General features: G+C 42.7%; 1 protein-coding gene across 7 annotated transcripts in view; it reads left to right on the plus strand.

The window, feature by feature from the left end:
- LOC120061279 (interferon-related developmental regulator 2-like) overlaps nucleotides 1–26,248 on the plus strand; it is a 28,982-nt gene extending 2,734 nt beyond the window's left edge. The window contains exons 2-15 of one of the 7 annotated variants that reach the window (XR_005478311.1): nucleotides 17,681–17,797; nucleotides 18,030–18,117; nucleotides 18,347–18,471; nucleotides 18,816–18,973; nucleotides 19,096–19,149; nucleotides 19,275–19,453; nucleotides 19,891–19,999; nucleotides 20,333–20,461; nucleotides 20,628–20,756; nucleotides 23,943–24,112; nucleotides 24,404–24,542; nucleotides 24,701–24,812; nucleotides 25,533–25,612; nucleotides 25,818–26,248. Coding sequence is in view for 3 of the 7 variants with exons in the window: in XM_039010976.1 (XP_038866904.1) it covers nucleotides 17,681–17,797; nucleotides 18,030–18,117; nucleotides 18,347–18,471; nucleotides 18,816–18,973; nucleotides 19,096–19,149; nucleotides 19,275–19,453; nucleotides 19,891–19,999; nucleotides 20,333–20,461; nucleotides 20,628–20,756; nucleotides 20,975–21,172 (1,286 nt within the window). In the remaining 4 variants the exon portion in view is untranslated. Of the gene's footprint in view, nucleotides 1–17,680; nucleotides 17,798–18,029; nucleotides 18,118–18,346; nucleotides 18,472–18,815; nucleotides 18,974–19,095; nucleotides 19,150–19,274; nucleotides 19,454–19,890; nucleotides 20,000–20,332; nucleotides 20,462–20,627; nucleotides 20,757–20,949; nucleotides 22,255–23,942; nucleotides 24,113–24,403; nucleotides 24,543–24,700; nucleotides 24,813–25,532; nucleotides 25,613–25,817 lie in introns of those variants that run through there. The other 6 variants (XR_005478312.1, XR_005478313.1, XR_005478314.1 and 3 more) reach the window with 6 other exon arrangements.
- The last annotated feature ends 857 nt before the right edge of the window (nucleotides 26,249–27,105 follow it).

The raw sequence follows: 27,105 nt of genomic DNA on the forward strand, positions 1-27,105 counted from the left end.
ACCATGTGTAGTTAACTAGTGATTATGATTGATTGTTTTTTATAAGATAAGTTTAATGCTAGCTAGCAACTTACCTTGGCTTCTTTCTGCATTCGCGTAACAGGCAGGCTCCTCGTGGAGTGCAATGTAACGCAGGTGGTTAGAGCGTTGGACTAGTTAACCGTAAGGTTGCAAGATTGAATCCTCAAGCTGACAAGGTAAAAATCTGTCATTCTGCCCCTGAACAAGGCAGTTAACCCCCCGTTCCTAGGCCGTCATTGAAAATAAGAATGTGTTCTTAACTGACTTGCCTAGTTAAATAAAGGTGTAAAAGAAATACAGATTTCCGATTGTTATAAAAACTTGAAATCGGCCCTAATTAATCGGCCATTCCGATTTAATAGGTTGACCTCTAGTCACTGGTAGGCAGGTGGGCCACCAGGCAGTACAGAGTCAGAACCATGTATCGGTAAACAAAAGATGTAGGCCTATATCGCAATACTGTATCTCTCAGTTTCTTGGTTTGCAATGGCTCGCAAATTCACTAAAATAGAGGTTATCAATGAGTAGGCTGATCAGGGCATGGTTTCTACGAGGTGTTGAAAGCGTTCCACAGGGATGCTCCAATGCTTCCCACAGTTGTCAAGTTGGCTGGGTGTCCTTTGGGTCTTGATATACACAGGAAACTGTTGAATGTGAAAAAACCCAGTAGTGTTGCAGTTCTTGACACAAACCGGTGCGCCTGGCACCTATTATCATACCCCGTTCAAAGGCACTTAAATCTTTTGTCTTGCCCATTCACCCTCTGAATGGCACACATGCACAATCCATGTCTCAATTGTCTCAAGGCTTAACAATCCTTTAACCTGTCTCCTCCCCTTCATCTAAACTTATTATAGAAGTGGCATCAATAAGGGATCATAGCATTCACCTGGTCAGTCTGTCATGGGAAGAGCAGGTGTTTTTAATGTTTTGTATTTCAATGTAGATTATGCCATCGATGAGTATGGATAAGCTATTTTACATAGTGCCAGTGAATTAAAATTGATCATTGTCAAATATGGCGTTTTAATTAGGCCTAAATGTCCAATAAAAAGTAGGCCTATTGTGCCTATAGCTTATTTAATGAAACCCTGGCTGGCTGTTGATATCCTAGGCCAGGGGTATTCAACTCTTACCCTACGAGGTCCAAATTCTGCTGGTTTTCTGTTCTACCTGATAATGAATTGCGCACACACACCTGGTATCCCAGGTCTAAATCAGTCCCTGATTTAGAAGGGAACAATGAAAAAACACAGTGGAACTGGCTTCGAGGTTCAGAGTTGAGTGTGAGGGTCATAGGACAATCAATTGCAAAGCAGGGCATCACCGCTAAACTCTTTGTAAATGGGAAGTTCATCTTTTTCCATCAAAGCATCTCAAGTGCAAATAATGTTCAGCAGCTCAAATCAGCAGGATCGAAGGAATTTTTTATTAGGAATGACGTCTACGATGGCTCGCTAAAATAATGACACTTCCTCAATTTAAATATTATGGGGATACCTATACATTTGGCAGCCAAGCACAAGTTATGTGTAGCCTATTATCGTCTAGACATGACGTTGAAATATCTTCACCCCTAGAATAAAAACCTCCAGGTTTCTGTCATGAGTCAATTAAATGGAAAAAATAAAGAATTAGGGGGCAGTTTGGAAAAACGAATCCTGTGTGAATCGTCCTCTGGAGTAACGTGCATGCATGGATAATAATTACATAACCAACATCTCTAGTAATACTAGACCCGCCCAAAAGAGAGATATAACGTGGCAAAGAATAGGCTTATCAGCGTAGAGTGATCATCATCCCATGGGATCTGTCAAGGTGGCGCACAGTAGAAATAACACTGAAATATTCTAGTTCCTACACATCACCTCTTATATTCAAACAAAATAGGCATTTTATAGGCTAAGTTGATGAGCAAATGTGAAGCTTTATGTTCATGCCAGTCCTCTAGAACGCGATATTAGTCATCATAGTTGGACACTGCAATAATGAGGTGGCGTGTATGTGTGCACACCAGTTTCATCTTGCATTGGGAGTCGAGCAAGAGTTTACTATTTTGACTCAGGGCATAAAATAAACATTTCGCTCCACCAGCCACTGTGGCAGGTAGATTTAAAAATCTACCAGCCACTCAGATTTTTTACCAGGAAAAATATTTTATCTCCTGCTAAAATTATTAGGGATGCACGATATATCAGTGAGCATATTGGAATCGGGCGATATTAGCTAAAAATGCCAACATCGGCATCGGCCTGATGTCTAGTTTAACGCCGATGTGCAAAACCGATGTCAAAGCTGACGTGCATACCTATATAACGTAGGTAGATGACATAATGACCCCACAAAAAATACAGCTCTATACAGAACAAAAGAAGAAAAATACTAAGCGCAATGTTGGAGTGGCATTGACTAAAATACAGTAGAATATAATATAGTGTTCGTTACTTTCGTCCTTGTCAATCATTGGTGAAATTAGCATTATGACAATATATTTAATTAAATCATTCAAAAACCTTTATTAATGCAATTGCAGACAGAAGTTGACAATCAGGAACATAGCACGCATGTTTCAGAGTAAGTTCTGCAACAAAAAAAGTCTCAAGTTGTTTTGTTACACCCTCAGTCTAGCCTGGTGATGTCACTACCTACGTCATTACCTTTTTACTCCTGAGACCAAAAACCTACCTACCAAGCTATATAAACAATGGCTTTTAGTGTTATCTAAAACTTAGCAGTAAACGTCCACTCCCCAAATTTGATTTATTGTGGAATGTTTGACTAGTCTTATCTCCTCCACTCCCCTGCAGAGCTCCTTCTTCACAGTCACACATTACTCAGAGGGGCCTCTTTTTAATGAGGCAGAGAGAGAGAATTAGAAAACAACTGTGGAACAATATTAAAACCTCATATGTATATATATTGTTAATCTGTAGTCTAGGACCTTATTCATCTTATAACCCCTCCCCTTCTATTAATACAACATAAGAATAATCAATTATTCTAATACATCAAACATTTTGGTACAACCCTTTTCATGACCCCTAGGTCAACCCGACATTAGTAAATACAGTTGAAGTCGGAAGTTTACATACATTTAGGTTGGAGTTATTAAAACTCATTTTTCAACCACCACAAATTTCTTGTTAACAAACTATAGTTTTGGCAAGTCGGTTAGGACATCTACTTTGTGCATGACACAAGTCATTTTTCCAACAATTGTTTACAGACAGATTATTTCACTTATAATTCACTGTATCACAATTCCAGTGGGTCAGAAGTTTACATACGCTAAATTGACTGTGCCTTTAAAACCTGTTATGGACAGGGGGCAGTGTTTCCACTTTGAACGAATTGCGTACCCAAACGGAATTTCCTCCTACTCTGCCCCAGAAGGTAATACATGCATATTATTATTACTATTGTATAGAAAACACTCTGAAGTTTCTAAAACTGTTTGAATTATGTCTGTAAGTATAACAGAACTCATTTGGCAGACAAAAACCTGAGAAGACTTCCAAACAGGAAGTGAGAACTCGATTTTCAAAACAGTGCCAAATGATACCCCATATAGTTATGGATAAGCAAACACTTCCTAGGGCTTCCACTAGATGTCACCGTCTTTAGATTTTGGTTATATGATTCTACTATAAAGGAGGGGCTCATAGGAGCTATTTTACTGAGTGGTCTTCAGAAATTCTCAGTCTCATTTTGCGCGGGAGAGAGAGTGCTCTCGTTCCAATGCTCTTTCTTCAGACAATGAAATTCTCCGGTTGGATCCTTATTGATGATTAATGTTAAACACATCCTAAATATGGATTGCATACATCATTTGACTTGTTTCTACGACCTGTAACGGAACTTTTTGAGTTTTTGTCTGGAGGGATTGCTCGTGCGTCATGAAAATGGATTCGTGGGCTGAACATGCTAAGAAGTGGCTAAATGATGGGCTTTATGGATATTTTCAGTCATTTATTGTCAAACTGGGAATCCTGGGAGTGCCTTCTGATGAAGTTATTCGAAGGTAAGTGCATATTTATAGTGTTTTTCTTTGGCTGGATTGTGCTCTGAGCACCGTTCTCAGATTATTCTTTTTCTGTAAAGTTTATTTTGAAATCTGACACAGCGGTTGCATAGAGGATAAGTTTATCTTTAATTTTGTGAATAACACTTGCATCTTTTATCAATGTTTATTATGAGTATTTCTGCAAAATCACCTGATGTTTTGGAATCAAAACATTACTGCACGTAACGCGCCAATGTAAACTGAGATTTTTTAAATATATATACAGTGGGGCAAAAAAGTATTTAGTCAGCCACCAATTGTGCAAGTTCTCCCACTTAAAAAGATGAGAGAGGCCTGTAATTTTCATCATAGGTACACTTCAACTATGACAGACAAAATTATTTTTAAAAATCCAGAAAATCACATTGTAGGATTTTTAATGAATTTATTTGCAAAATATGGTGGAAAATAAGTATTTGGTCAATAACAAAAGTTTATCTCAATACTTTGTTATATACCCTTTGTTGGCAATGACAGAGGTCAAACGTTTTCTGTAAGTCTTCACAAGGTTTTCACACACTGTTGCTGGTATTTTGGCCCATTCCTCCATGCAGATCTCCTCTAGAGCAGTGATGTTTTGGGGCTGTTGCTGGGCAACACAGACTTTCAACTCCCTCCAAAGATTTTCTATGGGGTTGAGATCTGGAGACTGGCTAGGCCACTCCAGGACCTTGAAAGGCTTCTTACGAAGCCACTCCTTCGTTGCCCGGGCGGTGTGTTTGGGATCATTGTCATGCTGAAAGACCCAGCCACGTTTCATCTTCAATGCCCTTGCTGATGGAAGGAGGTTTTCACTCAAAATCTCACGATACATGGCCCCATTCATTCTTTCCTTTACACGGATCAGTCGTCCTGGTCCCTTTGCAGAAAAACAGCCCCAAAGCATGATGTTTCCACCCCCATGCTTCACAGTAGGTATGGTGTTCTTTGGATGCAACTCAGCATTCTTTGTCCTCCAAACACGACGAGTTGAGTTTTTACCAAAAAGTTATATTTTGGTTTCATCTGACCATATGACATTCTCCCAATCTTCTTCTGGATCATCCAAATGCTCTCTAGCAAACTTCAGACGGGCCTGGACATGTACTGGCTTAAGCAGGGGGACACGTCTGGCACTGCAGGATTTGAGTCCCTGGCGGCGTAGTGTGTTACTGATGGTAGGCTTTGTTACTTTGGTCCCAGCTCTCTGCAGGTCATTCACTAGGTCACCCCGTGTGGTTCTGGGATTTTTGCTCACCGTTCTTGTGATCATTTTGACCCCACGGGGTAAGATCTTGCGTGGAGCCCCAGATCGAGGGAGATTATCAGTGGTTTTGTATGTCTTCCATTTCCTAATAATTGCTCCCACAGTTGATTTCTTCAAACCAAGCTGCTTACCTATTGCAGATTCAGTCTTCCCAGCCTGGTGCAGGTCTACAATTTTGTTTCTGGTGTCCTTTTGGTCTTCTGGTGCTGTTTGGTCTTGGCCATAGTGGAGTTTGGAGTGTGACTGTTTGAGGTTGTGGACAGGTGTCTTTTATACTGATAACAAGTTCAAACAGGTGCCATTAATACAGGTAACGAGTGGAGGACAGAGGAGCCTCTTAAAGAAGAAGTTACAGGTCTGTGAGAGCCAGAAATCTTGCTTGTTTGTAGGTGACCAAATACTTATTTTCCACCATAATTTGCAAATAAATTCATTAAAAATCCTACAATTTTCTGGATTTCTTTTTCTCATTTTGTCTGTCATAGTTGAAGTGTACCTATGATGAAAATTACAGGCCTCTCTCATCTTTTTAAGTGGGAGAACTTGCACAATTGGTGGCTGACTAAATACTTTTTTGCCCCACTGTATTGGCACGTTATCGAACAAAACATAAATGTATTGTGTAACATGATGTCATATGACTCATCTGATGAAGATGTTCAAAGGTTAGTGATTAATTTTATCCATATTTGTGGGTTTTGTGAAAGCTATATTTGCTGTGAAAAAACGTCTGTGCTTTTTTGGATTTGGTGGTGAGCTAACATAAATATATGTTGTGTTTTCGCTGTAAAACATTTAAAAAATCGGACACGTTGGCTGGATTCACAAGATGTTTATCTTTCATTTGCTGTATTGGACTTGTTAATGTGTGAAAGTTAAATATTTCAAAAAAATATTTTTGAATTTCGCACGCTTCCCTTTCAGCGGAATGTTGTGGGTGTTCCGCTAGCGGAACCCCTGGGCGAGAAAGCTTAACCTCCCTGGGATATGTGGGACGGTAGCGTCGTACTTGGCCAAAAGCCAGAAAAAATGTAGCGCGCCAAATACAAATATATTACTATAAAAATCAATCTGATTTCAAAAATGAGTTACGGGGAAAGCACAAAAAACTATTAGTTAGCTCAGTACATAGCCACAGAAAAACACAGCCATTTTCACAGCCAAGCGCGTGACCAGGAACTGGCAATCTGCCAGACCACTGACTCATTCCCCTCTCATCCGGTCCCACAACACAGTATAAACTTCATTCAACGTTCTACCGACTGTTGACATCTAGTGGAAGGCGTAGCAAGTGCAAACAGATCCATATATTACAGGGAATTGAATAGGCGATGAGTTTAACATCGACCACTCTCAGAATTCTCACTTCCTGTTTGGATTTTTTCTCAGGTTTTTGCCTGCCATATGAGTTCTGTTATACTCACAGACATCATTCAAACAGTTTTAGAAACTTCAGAGTGTTTTCTATCCAATAGTAATAATAATATGCATATATTAGCATCTGGGACAGAGTAGGAGGCAGTTCACTATGGGCACGCAATTCATCCAAAAGTGAAAATGCTGCCCCCTATATCAAAGAAGTTAAACAGCTTGGAAAATTCCAGAAAATGATGTCATGGCTTTAGAAGCTTCTGATAGGGTAATTGACATCATTGTGTCTCTTTGCTTGACATCATGGGAAAATCAAAAGAAATCAGCCAAGACCTCAGAAAAAAAAATTGTTGACGAAAAGTGCAAATCAATCCCAGAACAACAGCAAAGGACCTTGTGAAGATGCTGGAGGAAACGGGTACAAAAGTATCTATATCCACAGTAAAACGAATCGTATATCGACATAACCTGAAAGGCCCGCTCAGCAAGGAAGAAGCCACTGCTTCAAAACCGCCATAAAAAATCCAGACTACGGTTTGCCACTGCACATGGGGACAAAGATTGTACTTTTTGATGAAACAAAAGTAGAACTGTTTGGCCATAATGACCATCGTTATGTTTAGAGGAGAAAGGGGGAGGGTTGCAAGCCGAAGAACACCATCCCAACCGTGAAGCACGGGGGTGGCAGCATCATGTTGTGGGGGTGCTTTGCTGCAGGAGGGACTGGTCCACTTCACAAAATAGATGGCATCATGAGGAGGTAGGAAAATTATGTGGATATATTGATGCGACATCAGTCAGGAAGTTAAAGCTTGGTCGCAAATGGATCTTCCAAATGGACAATGACCCCAAGCATACTTCCAAAGTTGTGGCAAACTGGCTTAAGGACAACAATATCAAGGTATTGGAGTGGCCATCACAAAGCCCTGACCTCAACCCTACAGACAATTTGTGGGCAGATCTGAAAAAGCGTGTGCGAGCAAGGAGGCCTACAAACCTGACTCAGTTACACCAGCTCTGTCAGGAGGACAGGGCCAAAATACTTATTGTGGGAAGGACAGGGACAGGGCCAAAAAACTTATTGTGGGATGTTTGTGGATGGCTACCCAAACGTTTGACCCAAGTTAAACAATTTAAAGGCAATGCTACCAAATACTAATTGAGTGTATGTAAACTTCTGACCCACTGGGAATGTGATGAAAGAAATAAAAGCTGAAATAAATCATTCTCTCTACATTTCACATTCTTAAAATAAAGTGGTGATCCTAACTGACCTAAAACAGGGAATTTTACTAGGATTAAATGTCAGGAATTGTGAAACTGAGTTTAAATGCATTTGGCTAAGGTGTATGTAAACTTCCGACTTCAACTGTATATAGGGCAGCAGCCTCTAAGGTGCAGGCTTGAGTAACCGGGTGGTAGCCGACTAGTGATGTTTTTTTTAAAAGTCGGATGACCTTGAGATAGAAGCTTTTTTTCAGTCTCTCGGTCCCAGCTTTGATGCACCTGTACTGACCTCTCCTTCTGGATAATAGCGGGGTGAACAGGCAGTGGCTCGGGTGGTTGTTGTCCTTGATAATCTTTTTGGCCTTCCTGTGACATCGGGTGCTGTAGGTGTCCTGGAGGTCAGGCAGTGTACCCCCGGTGATACGTTGGGCAGACCGCACCACCTTCTGGAGAGCCCTACGGTTGCGGGTGGTGCAGTTGCATACCAAGCGGTGCTACAGCCCGACAGGATGCTCTCAATTGTGCATCTTTAAAAGTTTGATGGTTTTAGGTGCCAAGCCAAACTTCTTCAGCCTCCTGAGGTCGAAGAGGCGTTGTTGCGCCTTCTTCACCACACTGTCTGTGTGGGTGGACCATTTCAGATTGTCAGTGATGTGTACGCCGAGGAACTTGAAGCTTTCACCTTCACTGCGGTCCCGTCGATGTGGATATGGGCGTGCTCCCTTTGCTGTTTTTCCTGAAGTCCACAATCAGCTCCTTTTGTTTTTGTTGAGGCAGAGGTTATTTTCCTGGCACCACTTCGCCAGTGCCCTCATCTCCTTCCGGTAGGCTCTCTCGTCATTGTTGGTAATCAGGCATGTTACTGTTGTGTCGTCTGCAAACTTGATTGAGTTGGTGTGTGTGGTCTCGCAGTCATGGGTGAACAGGGAGTGTAGGAGGGGGCTGAGCACGCACCCTTGTGGGGCCCCTGTGTTGAGGTGTTGTTTCCTGCCTTTACCACCTGGGGGCGGTCTGTCAGGAAGTTGAGGACCAAGTTGCACAGGGTGGGGTTCAGGGCCCGAGCTTAATCATGAGCTTGGTGTTGAAGGCTGAGCTATAGTCAATGAGCAGCATTCTTGCGTAGGTATTCCTATTGTCCAGATGGAATAGGGTAGTGTGCAGTGCGATGGCGATTGCATCGTCTGTGGATCTATTGGGGCGGTAAGAAAATTGAAGTGGGTCTAGGGTGTCAGGTAAGCTCAAGGTGATATGATCCTTAACTAGCATCTCAAAGCACTTCATGATGACAGAAGTGAGTGTTACGGGGCGATAGTCATTTAGTTCAGTTACCTTTGCTTTCTTGGGTAAACAAGAAAAACAACCTAGCTTGTGAACAAAATGTAAATGGCCAAGAAACACAAGGAGAAAGTCTCACTAGAGTAGACTTTTGTTTCAAGTAAATGAGACCAATTTATATGCCTGTGCAGAGCACTTCTAAAAATGAATATTTCACTCAGCTCTTCACGTGCCCCCAGCCAGGCAGTGTTGCAGCTCAAGGTGGAATAGGATTTGTAGTAGTTTTGACTTAGCGATTAATTTATCAGGTATGAAGCAAAATGGCAGAAAGTGGCACTGACCACCTGCCAACGTGGCTGGTGAAATAGACATCTTACCCGCCAATGCCAAAATCGACCCACAGGTTGACTATAAAAATGGACGTATAAAAATGGACGTAAACTATAAAAATGGACGTATCACATTTAACAAACCAAATATTAAAATCCAGTTATAGAAGGTAAAGTAAAAACCCAAACTGGTCCGTGCATAAATACTGGTGTGTATAGTAAAATACGGTATACCACACAGCCCTAACGTAAACCCTGTTTCTTGTCTGCATCGAAGTAGCGGTCCTTGTACCTAGCATCGAGCATGGTGGCGACACAGTAAAGAGGCTCAGATAGAATGCCACCGAATCGCTTGTTCACAGCCTCGAGTACTTTTGTAAGTTTTAACCCCACCGTCTGTGTGGGCAGTTTTGTTGAGCAGGCGTTTCAATGCCATGACAGGGTATCATGTCTGCTGCAGCTTATTTCTCGAGTCAGTTGTTTGAATGGAGCTATGAGTGTGTTCATGTTCTCAAATGCCATTGAAATGGCAGCAGCGGTATGAGACCAGCGCATTCTTGAGCATGCAGTATGGCTTTCCTCAGTACAAAATCCTCGTCGAACCACTGTGCTGTCAGACTCAGCATGCTCATGGGGCTGACATCGCTGGTCCAAATGTCAGTCGTGAAGCTAATATCAGTGACGCCCATAGCAAGTAGCTCATTAATGTGAGTTTCAACAATACTGTGTAACTCCGGTAGGGCAACATCTGAAAAATAGTGTGTCCTGGGGCTCGATCAGTCGGCGAAAGCCAACATCATCCACGACCAAGAAAGGTTGATTGTCAAGGACAATGTATTCCATTATCTTGGCGTTAATGTATTCCGCTTTTGAGTTGTCTCGCTGAAATGTTCTTACTCTTTCAAATAACTGCTCGACTTGAACTTGTTTATTTGTTGGAAATGTGCGCTTAGTATTTTTCTGCTTTTGTTCTGTGTAGCGCTGTATTTTTCGTGGTGTCATTACGTCATCTACCTACGTTATATAGGTATGCACGTCAGCTATGACATTGGTTTTGCACATCGGTGTTAAACTAGACATCGGGCCGATGTTGGCATTTTTAGTCAATATCGGCCGATTCCGATATGCTCACTGATTTTCTTTAAAAAAAAAAAGTTTTTATAAATATTTTTTTATGTTATGCATCCCTAGTTTTTACACTGCCTCTACTCACTGTTTATTATCTATGCATAGTTACTTTACCCCTACCTACATGTACAAATTACCTCGACTAACCTCTACCCCCGCACGTTGACTCGGTACCGGTACCCCCTGTATATAGTCTCATTATTGTTATTTTGTGTTTTTTACTCTAGTTTATTTGGCAAATATATTCTTAACTCTTTCTTGAACTGCATTGTTGGTTAAGGGCTTGTAAGTAAGCATTTCATGGTAAGGTCTACACTTGTGTTCGGCGCAGGTGACAAAGTTTGATTTGATGTCTTTGAGATGATTGTGTCTTTTGTTAGGCAATCCATCAAGTAAAGCCTGTGAACTACTGAGGAAATCTTCCTTGACATATTCCCCCATCAGTAAATGGGTTTCCATGTTTAGCAATGCACTGAGCAAACTTTGTAGCTTGATTTGACTGCATGTAGATTTGTAAACACACTGCTTTGCTTTTGGACAGGGCCCTCTTGATTCCTAAAGCCTTGTCCGCCTCATCCTTGAAGTTTTTCTCATGTCTCGTTTCAAAGTGACGCTGTACACTTGATGTCCGACAAACAACAGTTTTACAACAGAGCGCAAACAGCTCGACTCTTAGTTAAACAAATCCATATTCCTTTGTCCAAGAGGCAATAGATGAGCGGACATCTGCCTTATTTTTCTTTGCTGATGATATTTTGCGCCCTTAACTTTTTAAATAACAAAAGAAAGCTTGCTAGCTGCTAGCCATGTGAAAACGAATCTCATCTTCAGTGCCGCCTTGGTTTTGAATTTGGAGCAGAGGGGAGGCGGGTTGTCATGCGCTGAACTAATAATGATTTTCCTGCAAAATCATGAAAGCCCATTGGCTAATCAGGTTGGACATACCTTGGGAACTACAATATTTCCTTGAATACTGTTGGAATTGGGATCCGCACCGCCTCCATCTTCGGGCTTGGCCTCAGAGGTGTTAGTGGACCAGTCTAGGCCTTTAGGACAATGTGGTGAACACAGTGCCGAGCGCCATGGTTTCTTCCACCAACGCGTCATGTCAAATGTGGTGGGGCATATTCTGTACCTGGTGTGAGAGCCATATGTGCAAACTGTTTTAGTCACTCCTCAATGCGGGCCGAGCGGCATTCCACATTGAGAGTGTAGCCGTTATTTCGGCCTGCCATGACGAAGTTCATTGCTCTCCAAATTTATGGAGTTCGACGTCTATGTCCAGCAATGGCCCTCTCTGTGCCAAACTGGAACGTTAACGTGGTGCTGTCAGTGCTTGCTGAGCCCCTAGAGTCGAGGACTTTGAAGCATCTATCCATGAAGGTGGCATTCCTGTTGGCTATTACCTCAAGAGGGTGAGCGAACTTCATGCTTTTTCAGTGTGCACCTAATGTTTTTACGAATGGGTCCAGACGAGGAGTGTCACCCTCCGTCTTAACCTCTCATTCTTGCCGAAGGTCCTGTTTGACAGATGTGAACTGGCCCTTACGTTTGTCCGCGTATGCTTCTCCTGCGGATGAGCTGGGTGTTATTCCCCCACCCCCCCCAAGTGTGCTGTGCCCGGTCAGGGCCTTAGACACTTACATTACACAGACGCAGGCAATACGACAGTCTGATCGCCTATTAGTTTGTTATGGTGAGAGTTCTAGGCCAGAGCCTATCGATACAAAGACTCACATTGGATTGTTGACACTTACGCATATAGGCTGCCCAGCCGGCCATTCTACTAGAGCAGTATGTATATCGTGGGCACTGCTTTGAGGAGTTCCCCTCAATGACATTTACGCCTCGGCCAGTTGAGCATCGTCTAGCACCTTTTTTCTAGGTACATCGAGTCATTGTTGCCCCGGCCAATGAGGTCGGAACTGCTGTGGTGGGTGTTGCCCAAACCCTGAGTGGGAACGGAGGAACATAGCCCTGAGCTCAGTCCTACGGGACTTTGCTCTCTGTCTGGCCCTTACCTAGTTCACCGATTTGAATCTGGTATTGTGATACTATATTGGAGTGATCCAATATAGTGCTACATATCAAAGGTTACTTATGTAACCACGGTTATGTGAGCTATTGGATCACTCCAATCCTCTCTGTGATTTACGGCTCGTCAAAAGACACGAGGTGGAAGTAGTGCGGCGACAGCTATTTAAGGTGGTCAGTCGCAGAACTACCCGGTACACGGGACTAATCTGATATTCTTTCTCGGCCTCTCGGAAGGTTACCATATTGGAGTGATCCAATGGCTCACATAACCGTGGTTACATATGTAAACTTAGTTGTCCACTTTTGTTTAATGTTGAAATCAAGTGGCCTACCTGGATAAGATGCTTTTCTTCTCAGAATGAGACTCTCATTGCTGAATGCTGAGACTTTTTGCCACATGTACAGGTAGCCAAATGTCAGCATAGTGGTAGAAACATTCAAATTACGGATCCTAAGGAACTTCTGCCCATATATAAATGCATGTTTTTATGTTCATTGCACATTTATAAAACACAAACTAGACAGCTAGCCCGTAAGTCTGGCTAAAATGTTGCAAGCGGTACGTTAAACTCCAAGGCCGTGCACAACTGAAACTGATCATTAATTTCCCACTATGTTCATTGATTAGAGGTCGACCGATTATGATTTTTCAATGCCGATACCGATACCAATTATTGGAGGACCAAAAAAAATAAAAAATAAAAAAAATAAAAATTAATAATAATAATAATAATGACAATTACAACAATACTGAATGAACACTTATTTTAACTTAATATAATACATCAATAAAATCAATTTAGCCTCAAATAAATAATGAAACATGTTCAATTTGGTTTTAAATAATGCAAAAACAAAGTGTTGGAGAAGAAAGTAAAAGTGCAATATGTGCCATGTAAAAAAGCTAACGTTTAAGTTCCTTGCTCAGAATATGAGAACATATGAAAGCTGGTGGTTCCTTTTAACATGAGGCTTCAATATTCCCATGTAAGAAGTTTTAGGTTGTAGTTGTTATAGGACTATTTCTCTCTATACCATTTGTATTTCATATACCTTTGACTATTGGATGTTCTTATAGGCACTTTAGTATTGCCAGTGTAATAGTATAGCTTCCGTCCCTCTCCTCGCCCCTACCTGGGCTCGAACCAGGAACACATCGACAACAGCCACCCTCGAAGCAGCGTTACCCATGCAGAGCAAGGGGAACAACCACTCCAAGTCTCAGAGCGAGTGACGTTTGAAACGCTATTAGCACGCACCCCGCTAACTAGCTAGCCATTTCACATCGGTTACACCAGCCTAATCTCGGGAGTTGATAAGCTTGAAGTCATAAACAGCTCAATGCTTGAAGCACAGCGAAGAGCTGCTGGCATAACGCACGAAAGTGCTGTTTGAATGAGTGCTTACGAGCGTGCTGGTGCCTACCATCGCTCAGTCAGACTGCTCTATCAAATCATAGACTTAATTATAACATAATAACACACAGAAATACGAGCCTTAGGTCATTAATATGGTCCAATCCGGAAACTATCATCTCGAAAACAAGACGTTTATTCTTTCAGTGAAATACGAAACCGTTCCGTATTTTATCTAACGGGTGGCATCCCTAAGTCTAAATATTCCTGTTACATCGCACAACAAATATATACTTGAGTATTGATTTTAAGAAAGGCATTGATGTTTATGGTTAGGTACACATTGGAGACAGTTGGTACACACACAACAGTCCTTTTTCGCGAATACGCACCGCATCGATTATATGCAACGCGGGACACGCTAGATAAACTAGTAATATCATCAACCATGTGTAGTTAACTAGTGATTATGATTGATTGTTTTTTATAAGATAAGTTTAATGCTAGCTAGCAACTTACCTTGGCTTCTTTCTGCATTCGCGTAACAGGCAATGTAATCAGGTGGTTAGAGCGTTGAACTAGTTAACTGTAAGGTTGCAAGATTGAATCCCCGAGCTGACAAGGTAAAAATCAGTTAAAAAGGCAGTTAACCCACCGTTCCTAGGCCGTCATTGAAAATAAGAATGTGTTCTTAACTGACTTGCCTAGTTAAATAAAGGATAAATAAAGGTGTAAAAAAAAAAATATGGTGTCCAAAAATACCGATTTCTGATTGTTATGAAAACTTGAAATCGGCCCTAATTAATCGGCCATTCCGATTAATCGGTCAACCTCTATCATTGATATTCCCTATTTTAGTAGGGTCAGTTGGTACAGATGGTGTGGATAGAAAGGTTACGGCCTTTAGGACAATGTCTCAATGTGTTTCTGCGTCCATATGACCGATTCTGTTGGACCAAACCTCAAATGCAAATAGCGAGTTGAAACTGCTTTCTGTCAGAGAGGAAGAAGTGATCTTCCGTCTTTGTTGTGAGTGGCAGGGAGAGGGTGTCTGTGACTGGGAAGTTGCACACAGCACAGAAGGAGCAAAAGAGACGAGACCAAAAAGACAAATGCTCAAATAAACAAACAAATTAAACCTTGATTCTTGCAGTACTGGCATTTGGAACATTGCGTTCAAACAAAGTAGAATTTATTTTATCTATTGCCCAGCCCTAGTCCCTAGGCTGGCAGGGACCTCTGACCCCGGTCAATTGTGGTCTGATGTGGGTAGTGCACATAACGTGAGGACTCAACACGTCTCCCGAGGATAGTGGACTCAGACTGGGGGTCAGATTACTGAATGCTCAAACTCCTTTTTGTCACATGTACAGGTGGCCAAATGTCAGCATAGTGGTAGAAACGGTAAAATTACAGATTCTAATGAACGTTTTCTCAAATGGAATACTTTAGCTAGCTATCTCCAAGTAAAATCCAAGTTTATAACAACCACTGAGTAATCTATATTAGATATCTCCATGTGACCAGTAGTAAAGATGGTAGAATTCATCTTATTGCTGTTCAATTGATGAGAATGATCAAACAGGACAGGTTACATAGAGAAGGTCTGAACAGGCTTACAGAGAAGTGTCTGGGGAAAGCAAGAGCTGCACTGTTGAGAGCAACATGAAGAAGGAGAGGAGGTTTAGTGTCTAATAGTCTCTTCCTCCATCCATGGCCAACCTACCATCCCTTCTCCCTGCACCTGAACCCCTTAACAGGCTCTCTCAGACAGGAGGTTATACAGTTGTAGCTGTTGGCCAAGGGCCCCGTCTCTAAAAGGTAACACAGCAGAACTCCAATCCCTGGCCTGCTTCAAATCTTATTCATCGTTCATGTAACCTGGACCCACGTACTAATGTGTCCCTACATCACCTGGACTAATTTGACGCCCATGGCCATCTGTCAACTATTCCCGCTTGACCATCACATCCCAGTACTTCTCCACCCACTTGACTAACTCATCTTTACCATTCGTCATTGTTACAGTTCATATGATATTGCATGGCTCATGACTTTACAGGTGTAGTAGCTAGGTTTGAATATTCCAAACAATGTCCTCAGTTCATTGCCATATGTTTTACCCTGCCTCATGTCACTCCGGCTGGTCCCAGGATTCCCAGCCTTCTCTCTCCCTCTCTGTCCTACTAACACTGTATCCACATCTTGGATACCCCCCAGCTCCACCGTCCCCTCTGCACATGTTGGCCAACTCACTGACCTAACTCCTCATAGAGGCTTCATTCAGAATGCTGCATAAACCATAGCATTACCATTCGTCAGCTTTCCCATCTCTTCCACCCTCTGTTTGTTTTTTCTTATCTGTGGTTTTGAGCTTAAGCAGCAGGGAAGTTGCTTATGTTTTGAAAAGCTCAGTTAAAGACCCAATTGGCCAAGACTAAGTTTTGAGACTTGTGTGGACAGGAAGCCTGTTCATCTCACTGGCTGTGTCTGGAAAAGAAAAGCCCTGGCACTCTCTCAAGCGCCTCCCCTTGGCATGACTGAGGTGCAGACAGTTATGGAAAGCTTGTGTGATTGCCATAGGCTGACACGTGCATACTGTTGGTTGTGAACACTGCCTGGGGTTCAAGGTTAAGTACCAGTAAGTCACGTGACTGATAAAGGCCCACTCGGTACAGTATGATCACTAGGGACAGAGAAGGTGAGTTATGGGAATGTATTACAGTACCAGTCAAAAGTTTGGACACACCTACTCATTCAAGGGTTTTTCTTTATTTTTACTATTTTCTACATTGTAGAATAATAGTGACATCAAAACTCTAAAATAACACATGGACTCATGTAGTAACCAAAAAAGTTTTAAACAAATCAAAATATATGTTATATTTGAGGTTCTTCAAAGTAGCCACCCTTTGCCTTGATGGCACTAAATTAATGGACATGCTTCCTGGAGGCCATTGTTGATACAGTACTTTTGGTCATGTGGTGTATTCTAGGACGTCATAGTAAATGACAATGTGGCTTCCCCCAGCCCTAGAGACATTCAACAGGGAGGTGATTTTACAGCTTGATTCCCTGCATCAGGTCTGTCATCCCGGTGAACTTTCCCCCAGTAAAGCTCTCTCTGCTGGGGCTGGGCAGGCTGATTTTTGGGGTTCAACCTGGGGAGCCAACTTCACTGATAAACTAAGGTCTGTCTTGAAGGATGAATTCCTTTGAGCCTAGGTATGCTAGGTCTTGATCCGAGTAAGGCAGTGTGGCCGTGTGTGACTATATCCTCACTGTCTCTGCCATCTGTCAAGATAGGGCCACAGTCCGGTAGCTGTACTAGGGGCAGTGCCAGTCAGTTGGCTCGGCTGTGTCTGAGGGATTAACACTTCGGGCAGCGGCCGCCCGCAACCAGCCTTCCCAGTTTAGCTGCATGTGACGTGCCCGTGTGTGTCAGCACTGGGGAGAGAATAGACTTTGGTCTCTACAAGGGTCCTGGAATGTCATTACTGACAGAGACTGACAGCTGAGTGAGCCACTGACAGAGACAAAGTTCACCTCAACACTCCTATCTCTCTGCATCTCTTTCCCTTTCTCCTGCTCTCCTCGTTCTTTCTATCCTCCGTTCTCTCTCTCATAGGGGGGAGGAATGGGGTGAAGGGTGGGTCTGGTGCCAGTGATGATGACCTGGCATCTGATGTGCTCAGTCACTACAGCAGTGCCAGCGAGAGCGCCTCGGTGCTGGACGACAGCACAGGTGGGTACACACACACACACACACACACACACACACACACACACACACACACACACACACACACACACACACACACACACACACACACACACACACACACAAAAAAGCTAAGTCAACATTCATGTGCTCTCACACTACTTAACACAGGTGCATCATCCAAAGAAGTGTCATGCAGTTGATATAAGCTCTTTGTTTTGGTGCTTACCTGTCGTTTCCTTTGTGTCCACCACAGGAGCAGGTGAGCGACTAGATGAACAGACTGCCCAGGAGGAGACCGAGGACAAGCTGAAACAATGCATAGACAACCTGATGGACAAGAGGTGGGTCTCGCAGGATTTAAAATGTTTTTACAGAGGGACTTACTGTACACCAAACTTCCCAGAAAACTAAAGCCACCAACGTTGCTAGTACTTGTTCCTCATGTCCATTTACCCATCAGATCAGCTTCAACATAATGGTGTAGTGTAAGACGTGTCCTCTCATAACTACAACGTTAGGCAGAGCTGTGTGGAGACATACTGACGTGCCCCTCCCTCCTGTCCCTCGCAGTGCAAAGACACGCCTGGCAGCCCTGGAGTCTCTGAGAGGGGCCTTCTCATCCAGGCTGCTCTGTGATTTCCTGACAGAGAGACGCCTCACCATCAGCGACTGCCTGGAGAGGAGCCTGCGCAAGGGTGAGACTGACACCATGCGACTGTCTGTGATGATGGTGGAGGGAAGGAGCTAGAGGCTGAATTTACCTGCTCAATCTAGTCAAACGCAGGTTACTTTAGGTGGTGCTAGGCCAAGGAGATGAATCGGACCTGCACACACTTTTTGGTCTACCATGCCTTTATTTGGCTGGAAAATAAACATTGCTGATCCAGTGGATTGTCTTCAAGTATACCTGAATTTCTTGACAAAGTCCTACAATAGTGTGACTTCTCTTGTTGACCTTAAGGATTGTAAAAGGTATCTTACCCTCCACCCTTTTTTATCCCTCTGTTTCTGTCCATTATTCTCTCCATGCTCCTCTCAGGTGGTGGAGAGGAGCAGGCTGCAGCAGCCACAGTGTGTGCCCAGCTGTGTGTGCAGCTGGGCGGGGGGGACGAAAGCGAGGAGGGCTTCAAGATCCTTCGACCCGTCCTCAGCGCCATCATGATTGACGGCTGTGCCAGTGTGGCCGCCCGCCAGAGCGTGAGTATCACCATTGGCTTTCATCACAGTCCTGTTGTCGACTGCAGTTTTCCACTGAAAGTGCATGTATTCTTGTAAGCCCACTCACAGTTGAAGTGTTTCATCTTTGTTTTCCCTGTCAGTGTGCCAGTGCTCTGGGTATGTGCTGCTATGTTTCTGCTGCGGAAGATGGAGAGGTGAGAATCTCTAGAAATCCTTTTCATTCTATTTCTCTGTAGCTGGAATAGAAATGTAGTATGGCAATGTTTCTCCTTCACTGTCTGTCTTAATCGCTTGCTCTCGCTCGCTCTCGCTCTGGCAGGACTTGGTAAAATCCATGAGTCATCTGGAAAGTGTGTTCACCACGTCGTACCCCAACTGTGAGGGCACCCTGCCCACCCCCAAGGCCGGTGCCCCTGGGCTCCACAGCGCTGCCCTGCACGCTTGGGCTCTACTCGTCACCCTCTGCCCCGCCTCCCGCCTCTCTGTGCTGCTAGACCTGTGAGTGAAACACACAGAACAGGTGCAGTGTCTTAAATGACACCCATTCCCCATTTACTACAGTAGTGCAGTATATTTGGCCAAATTAGTGGAATAAATGGGGAATAGGCTGCTATTTCAGATACAGACAGAATCTTGCCAATGAGGGGAAAAACAGCAAGATGGCACCTTCAATAAAAAGTTAATTCAATTATAAAGAGGCCCTTAGACAGAACTCTGCAGGGGAGTGAAGGAGATAAGACTAGGTAAACATTCCACAATGGGTCAACTTTGGGGGAAGGGGACATTTACTGCTAAGTGTTTAGCTAACAATAAGGGCCCTGTTTATACAGCTTTGTAGGCATGGTTTTGGTCCCAGGAGTAGAGGATGATGATTTAGGCAGTGATTAACCTGTTGGTTTGCTCATCTCACTTCCTCTGTCTCCTATTGTGCTCAGACATCTACTCAAGCTACAGGCCTGCCTCGAGAGCAGCGATGTGAACTACAGGATTGCTGTGGGGGAAACCATCGCCCTGCTGGTTGAACTGGGAAGAGATATAGACAGGGTATGTTCTGCCTAGTGACCAACCAGTATGTTTAGCCTTTTTGATCACAATGAATATCAAATAAAATGTATTTATATAGCCCTTCTTACATCAGCTGATATCTCAAAGTGCTGTACAGAAAACCCAGCCTAAAACCCCAAACAGCAAGCAATGCAGGTGTAGAAGCAATAAGATTAGACATTGAGGACCTGATCCTAGATCAGCAGTCTTATTCTGAGACACTTTGTGAATAAAGTCCCTGGTCTTACTCACACAGGCTCAAACACAATGTAGATCCCATGGAGAGGAAGTGAGGAAATATCCCTCCTTATCCTTGAGTGTTTTTCTATGTAGGAATTTGAAGACAGCGACATGCTGTGTGAGTGCCTGAAAGGTCTTGCCACTGACGGGAACAAACACCGTGCCAAGAACGACAGGAGGAAACAGCGCTCCATATTCAGAGAGGTGCTGCACTACATAGAGGTGAGGAACCACCCGTCCCTCCACATACACTTCTAACGTTGCTTAATGGGTTTAAAATTCACACCAGACCAGTCTCTCTAACTGGAGACCATAGGTCAGTGTGAGAAGTATATATATATATAATGTTGATTTTAATATGGAAATATTCTCTCCCCCTCCTGTGCAGAATGAGGACTTCACAGAGGAGAAGATCCGCTTTGGTGTGGAGGGCATCTACATCGACAGCTGGATGCGCAGGAGGGTCTACAATGCCTTCAAAGAGGTGCTGGAGTCTGGAGTGAGACACCACCTTCAGGTTAGGACAAACTCTAGGTCTAGAAGTGTTTGTGAGATAAATATACTTTTTACAGCAGAGATATCAAGTATCTCTGCAACCAACATTGTTCTAATCAAATTTCTCAAAGGTTTTTGATGCTTGTTTACCTATGCTTTCTCATGTATCATTTAGTAATTGCTAATAGTCAGCTTGTCATTCTATGATATTTAAGGGTGTGCCTGGTCTTGCCTATGTAGTTTAATCCATTGCTGAGGGATATCTTTGGCCTGGGACCCCCTCTGATTCTGGACTCCTCTGTCAAAGCCAGCAAGATCTCCCGTTTCGAGAAGGTGACCCCATGTCCTATGAACTTTAAAATGTCTGCAATCCCACCAGCACATAACCACTGCCCTAAAACCATTACCACTGCCCTAAAACCATTACCATTGCCCTAAAACCATTACCACTGCCCTAAAACCATAACCACTGCCCTAAAACCATTACCACTGCCCTAAAACCATTACCACTGCCCTAAAACCATTACCACTGCCCTAACACCAGAAAATACTGTTCAACAACCACACAGTGCATATCATGTGAGATCTCCACTGTCTAATGAAATATATGTCGGTTAAACAAAATGTTTATGGGTTTGCCTAGTCTTCACAGGACCCAATAGAAACCTGCCCTCCATATTGGTATTCTTCATTTTGAATGGTGTAAATCAAACCTGTTGATTTATTTCTATCACAGCATCTGTTCAACTCATCGGCCTTCAAAGCCAGGACTAAACTAAGGAACAAAGTGAGGGACAAGAGAGCAGATGTGATGTGAGGAATGAAAGAGAGGAATGGAGGAGAGGAATTGATGGAACGTGCCTTGGCCCCATAGGATGGAGACTCTGAGTAGAAGAATACTGGGGTATATTTATTGAAGCGAAACATTTGTAACGTTGCAGATAGAAATGTAATGAATAGAGCTGACATGATTTCCTTTTCCAAATGACAGACAATCCTATCTGTTCTACACAGTACATTTCTATAGGAATGTTCTGTAACATTACACCCTCCTGAACAGGCCCCTTGCCCAAACTCATCTCACAGGACACAATGGCTGCTGCCAAACCAGGGACTTTGCAGACAATGCAAACGCGTGTGCGTGCATGTTTTTTTATTTGTAATTTAACACTACATAATAAAATCATGACACCTACGGGACGCCTGAAAATCAAACAAAGGTGGTTTATTGTATCTTTATTAATATTTTCGGAAGAATATCTTAACCATTTCTGGTCATGTACAGTATTTATTGAAAGTGGGAGAACAGTACATTGATTTTTAAAATAAGTTTTGTTTACAGACTTCAGATATGGGAAGAGTACAAAGAAAATGTAAGTTTGGGTGTTTTCATGTATATTTCTATGCTGGTTGGTTGTGCATATAATCTATACATGTAAACTGAACAGAAATAGAAATGCAACATGTAGTGTTGGTCCTGTGTTCATTGAGATGAAATAAAAGATCAGAGAAAAAGATTATTTCTCAAATTTTGGGCACAATTTTTTTATATCCCTGTTAGTGAGCATTTCTCCTTTGCCAAGATAAGGAGGATGGATTATCAAAAAACTGATTAAACAGCATGATCATTAAACAGGTGCACCTTGTGTTGTGGACAATAAAAGGCCACTAAAATGTGCAGTTTTGTCACACAACAATGCCACAGGTGTCAAGTTTTGAGGGAGTGTGCAATATCCACCAGAGCTGTTGCCAGAAAATGTAATGTTCATTTCTCTACCATAAGCCACCTCCAATGTCGATTTAGAGAATTTGGCAGTACGTCCAACCGGCCTCACAACCGCAGACCACGTGTAACCACGCCAGCCCAGGACCTCCACATCCGGCTTCACCTGCGGGATCGTCTGAGACCAGCCACCTGGACAGGTGATGAAACTGGGTTTGCACAACCGAAGAATTTCTGCTCAAACTTTCAGAAACTGTCTCGGAATCTCATCTGCATACTTGTCGTCCTCACCAAGGTCTTGACCTGACTGCAGTTCAGCATTGTAACCAACTTCAGTAGGTAAATGCTCACCTTTGATAGCCACTGGCAAGCTGGAGAAGTTTGCTCTTCACGGGTCAATCCTGGTTTCAACTGTACTGGGCAGATGGCAGACAGCATGTATGACCTTGTGTGGGCGAGTGGTTTGCTCATGTCAACGTTGTGAACAGAGTGCCCCATGGGGGTGTTGGGGTTATGGTATGGACAGGCATAAGCTATGTACAATGAACACAATTGCATTTTATTGATGGCAATTTGAATGCACAGAGATACCGTGACGAGGTCCTAAGGCCCATTGTCACACTATTCATCTGCCTCCATCACCTCATGTTTCAGCATGATAATGCACAGCCCCATGTCGCAAGGATCTGTACACAATTCCTGCAAGCTGAAAATGTCCCAGTTCTTCCACGGCCTGCATACTCACCAGACATGTCACCCATTGAGCAAGTTTGAGATGCTCTGGATCGACATGTACAACAGCGTGTTTCAGTTCCCTCCAATATCCAGCAACTTCACACAGCTATTGAAGAGGAGTGGGACAACATTCCACAGGCCACAATCAACAGCCTGATCAACTCTATGCGAAGGAGACGTCGTGCTGGATGAGGCAAATGGGGGTCACCAGATACGGACTCTTTTTTCTTTTTCCTGATCCATGCCCCTACTTTTTTTTTAAAGGTATTTGTGACCAGCAGATGATTTTCTGTATTACCAGTCATGTGACATCCATAGATTAAGGCCTTATGAATTTATTTCAATTGACTGATTTCCTTATATGAACTGATACTCAGTAAAATCTTTGAAATTGTTATATGTTGGGTTTATATTTTTGTTCATTGTCTATACAAATACATATGTATTCTAGGAGTGGACTCGAACAACAAAAGTGCCATATACCTGGTCATGTTTTCCAAGATTGCCATGTATTTTGATGAACACTGCTATGTAACCCAAAGGATGAGGCAAATAAATTGATTATGGATAAATGTAATAACACAGTAAGGCTGTTGTATCTATATAAGCATTCATTATTTTCACTGAGTGTTTATTTTAAATGTTTTAATGTTGACATTGTAATGCACAGATCAAAGGCAAGGGATGAAAAGTAACCATTTATGGATCGCTGCGGCCCACGGTATTAATATATCTAATTGGATTTGATAGGGAAGGAGAACGTTTTCATTTTGTGAATCCACACTGGACAACAATTCAGTGACTGCAAGGTCATGTGTTGCTGCTGCCCCCTTGCGTTTGGTCTCTTCCATCACCCCTGTTCTGCTAAATCTCATTCTGCACAAAATGGTATCATCTGCCGTGTCAACATGGAGCCCCTGGTAAAAGATGAGAAATTATTCTTGCATTTTTTGCAGATTTAGAAGTAATAATTTCAAACAAAATTTGACAATTTTGTTCCATCTATTGATTTTAAGTCAGCTCTCTAAACGTTATACATTTAAGCAGATAATTAATGTTCGTTGCATGCACGAGTTGCTTCATATCACCTGTGTTCAAACGAATCGATAAATGTGATTAGTTTGCTAATTGCATGCAGTATAAAAGTGTTTCCAAAAACAGTCGACAGCTGCAGGTCTCTGTTAACTAACTCTACTGCCCCTCCCACCTAGGCACGAATGGAACCCGATGCTGTCATTACTTTGTACAAGGAATATAGTGGGTATCCCATTCCTATTATGCCTTCGTGACTGCGACTGAACCAGAAGGATGCATACTAAGCTGCATTACTAGTTTTTAATTTGTCGACAGGTGAGCTCTCTCACACACACTGATTAAACTATACAAAAGCCATATGCGCACAAGCTGATGTGTAATCAGTTTTTTTTGTGCATGCTTTTTGCTTTAAAATGTACCTTTAAAAAAATAAATAAATACATCTTTCAAACTTCTCCACACACTGCACTCAGAGTGGAGCCAAAGTGAGACAGTGGAAACGGACTGCACAATACCCAGCAGTGGACACTGATTCAAGAAGAGGACAGTAAAGAGCTTACCACCCTGCAATCTCTTACACCGAGAGTGAGTAGCAGACAGACACAGACAAGCCCCCACCTCACACTTTCCTGGCGCTGTCATGCCTTTGGACGATGTTACATAGTATGTGTGTAAAAATACTTTAAAGTACAACTTAAGTAGTTTTTTGGGGTATACGTACTTTAGTTTACTATTGATATTTTTGACAACTTTTACTTACCTACATTCCTAAAGAAAATAATGTAATTTTTACTCCATACATTTTCCCTGACACCCAAAAGTACTTGTTATATTTTGACAGGAAAATGGTCTAATTCACACACTTATCAAGAGAACATCCATGTTCATCCCTACTGCATCTGATCTGGCGGACACACTAAACACAAATGTTCTGTTTGTAAATTAATGTCAGGTTTGTAGTGTGCCTGGCTCTGGCTATCTGTAAAAATATATATATATTTTAAATTGTGCTGTCTGGTTTGCATATTATAAGGCATATAAGGCATAAGTACATTTTAGCAATTCCATTTACTTTTGATACTTAAGTATATTTAAAACCAAATACTTTTTTATTTTTACTCAAGTAGTGTTTTACTGGCTGACTTTCACTTTTACTTGTCATTTTCTATTAAGATATCTTTACTTTTACTACAGTGTGACTTTTGGGTACTTTTTCCATCACTGGTCTTGAGGGATGAATAAAGATGTTGTAGGCTCTCCCTGCTGTAAATGTAAAAGCTGCCTTCCTTTTCCCTGCTCAACTAGGTTGCTGAGTTCCTACTCTGGAGGTCTGAAGGCGGTTGTCAGGGGAGCCAGCAATCGGGGTGGGACAATAATTTCTAGAGGTAAGGATGGAGTGGTCTAGCCTCGTACGAACCATCCTGATAGCCGTGTAGCGAAACAGAATGTAAGCTCGTGAGATCAGGATGGTTCGTACGCGGCTTGGAGTGTCCTGGGTGTGTTAGTCACATTTTGCCTCAATTCATTCACCTACTCTGATACAATACGTAAAGGTTTGCTTTTACTTTTATATTGTCTGTTCATTTTCAGATATGGAGCAACTATGGCATGAGAAAAATTATCAATCTCACTGATCTTGAGTGATTTGAATGACTACCCCACAAAGTGCAAAGAACCTTGGGGTGACCCTGGACAACACCCTGTTGTTCTCTGCAAACATCAAAGCAGTGACTCGTTCCTGCAGGTTTGTACTCTGCAACATCCATAGAGTACGACCCTACCTCACATAGGAAGTGGCGCAGGTCCTAATCCAGGAACTTGTCATCTCCTGTCTGGACTTCTGCAACTCGCTGTTGGCTGGGCTCCCTGCTTGAGCCATCAAACCCCTGCAACTTATCCCGAATGCTGCAGCCTGCCTGGTCGAAGCTCGCATCCGCTCCAAGACCATGGTGCTTGCCTTCGGAGCAGCAAGAGGAACTACCCTCCCTACCTTCAGGCTATGCTAAAACCCCACACCCCAACCCAAGCACTCTGTTCTGCCACTTCAAATCAAATTGTATTGGTCACACACATGGTTAGCAGATGTTATTGCGAGTGTAGCGAAATGCTTATGCTTCTAGATCCGACAGTTCAGCAGTATCTAATGCAGTGGAAGTAGGAAGTTTACATACACTTAGGATGGAGTCATTAAAACTCGTTTTTCAACCACTCCACAAATTTCTTGTTAACAAACTATAGTTTTGGCAAGTCGGTTAGGGCATCTACTTTCTGCATGACACAAGTAATTTTTCCAACAATTGTTTACAGACAGATTAATTCCCTATCACAATTCCAGTGGGTCGGAAGCTGTGCCTTTTAAACAGCTTGGAAAATTCCAGAAAATTATGTCATGGCTTTATAAGCTTCTGATAGGGTAATTGACATATTTTGAGTCAATTGGAGGTGTACCTGTGGATGTATTTTAAGGCCTACCTTCAAACTCGGTGCCTCTTTGCTTGACATCATGGGAAAATCAAAAGATATCAGCCAAGACCTCAGAAAAAAAAGACCTCCACAAGTCTGGTTCATCCTTGGGAGCAATTTTCAAAATCCGGAAGGTACCACGTTCATCTGTACAAACAATAGTACGCAAGTATAAACACCATGGGACCACGCAGCTGTCATACCGCTCAGGAAGGAGACGCGTTCTGTCTCCTAGAGATGAACGTACTTTGGTGCGAAAAGTGCAAATCAATCCCAGAACAACAGCAAAGGACCTTGTGAAGATGCTGGAGGAAACAGGTACAAAAGTATCTATATCCACAGTAAAACGAATCCTATATCGACACAACCTGAAAGGCTGCTCAGCATGGAAGAAGCCACTGCTCCAAAACCGCCA

The sequence above is a fragment of the Salvelinus namaycush genome, chromosome 16 (genome assembly GCF_016432855.1).
Source record: "Salvelinus namaycush isolate Seneca chromosome 16, SaNama_1.0, whole genome shotgun sequence".
NCBI classification, from domain to species: domain Eukaryota; kingdom Metazoa; phylum Chordata; class Actinopteri; order Salmoniformes; family Salmonidae; genus Salvelinus; species Salvelinus namaycush.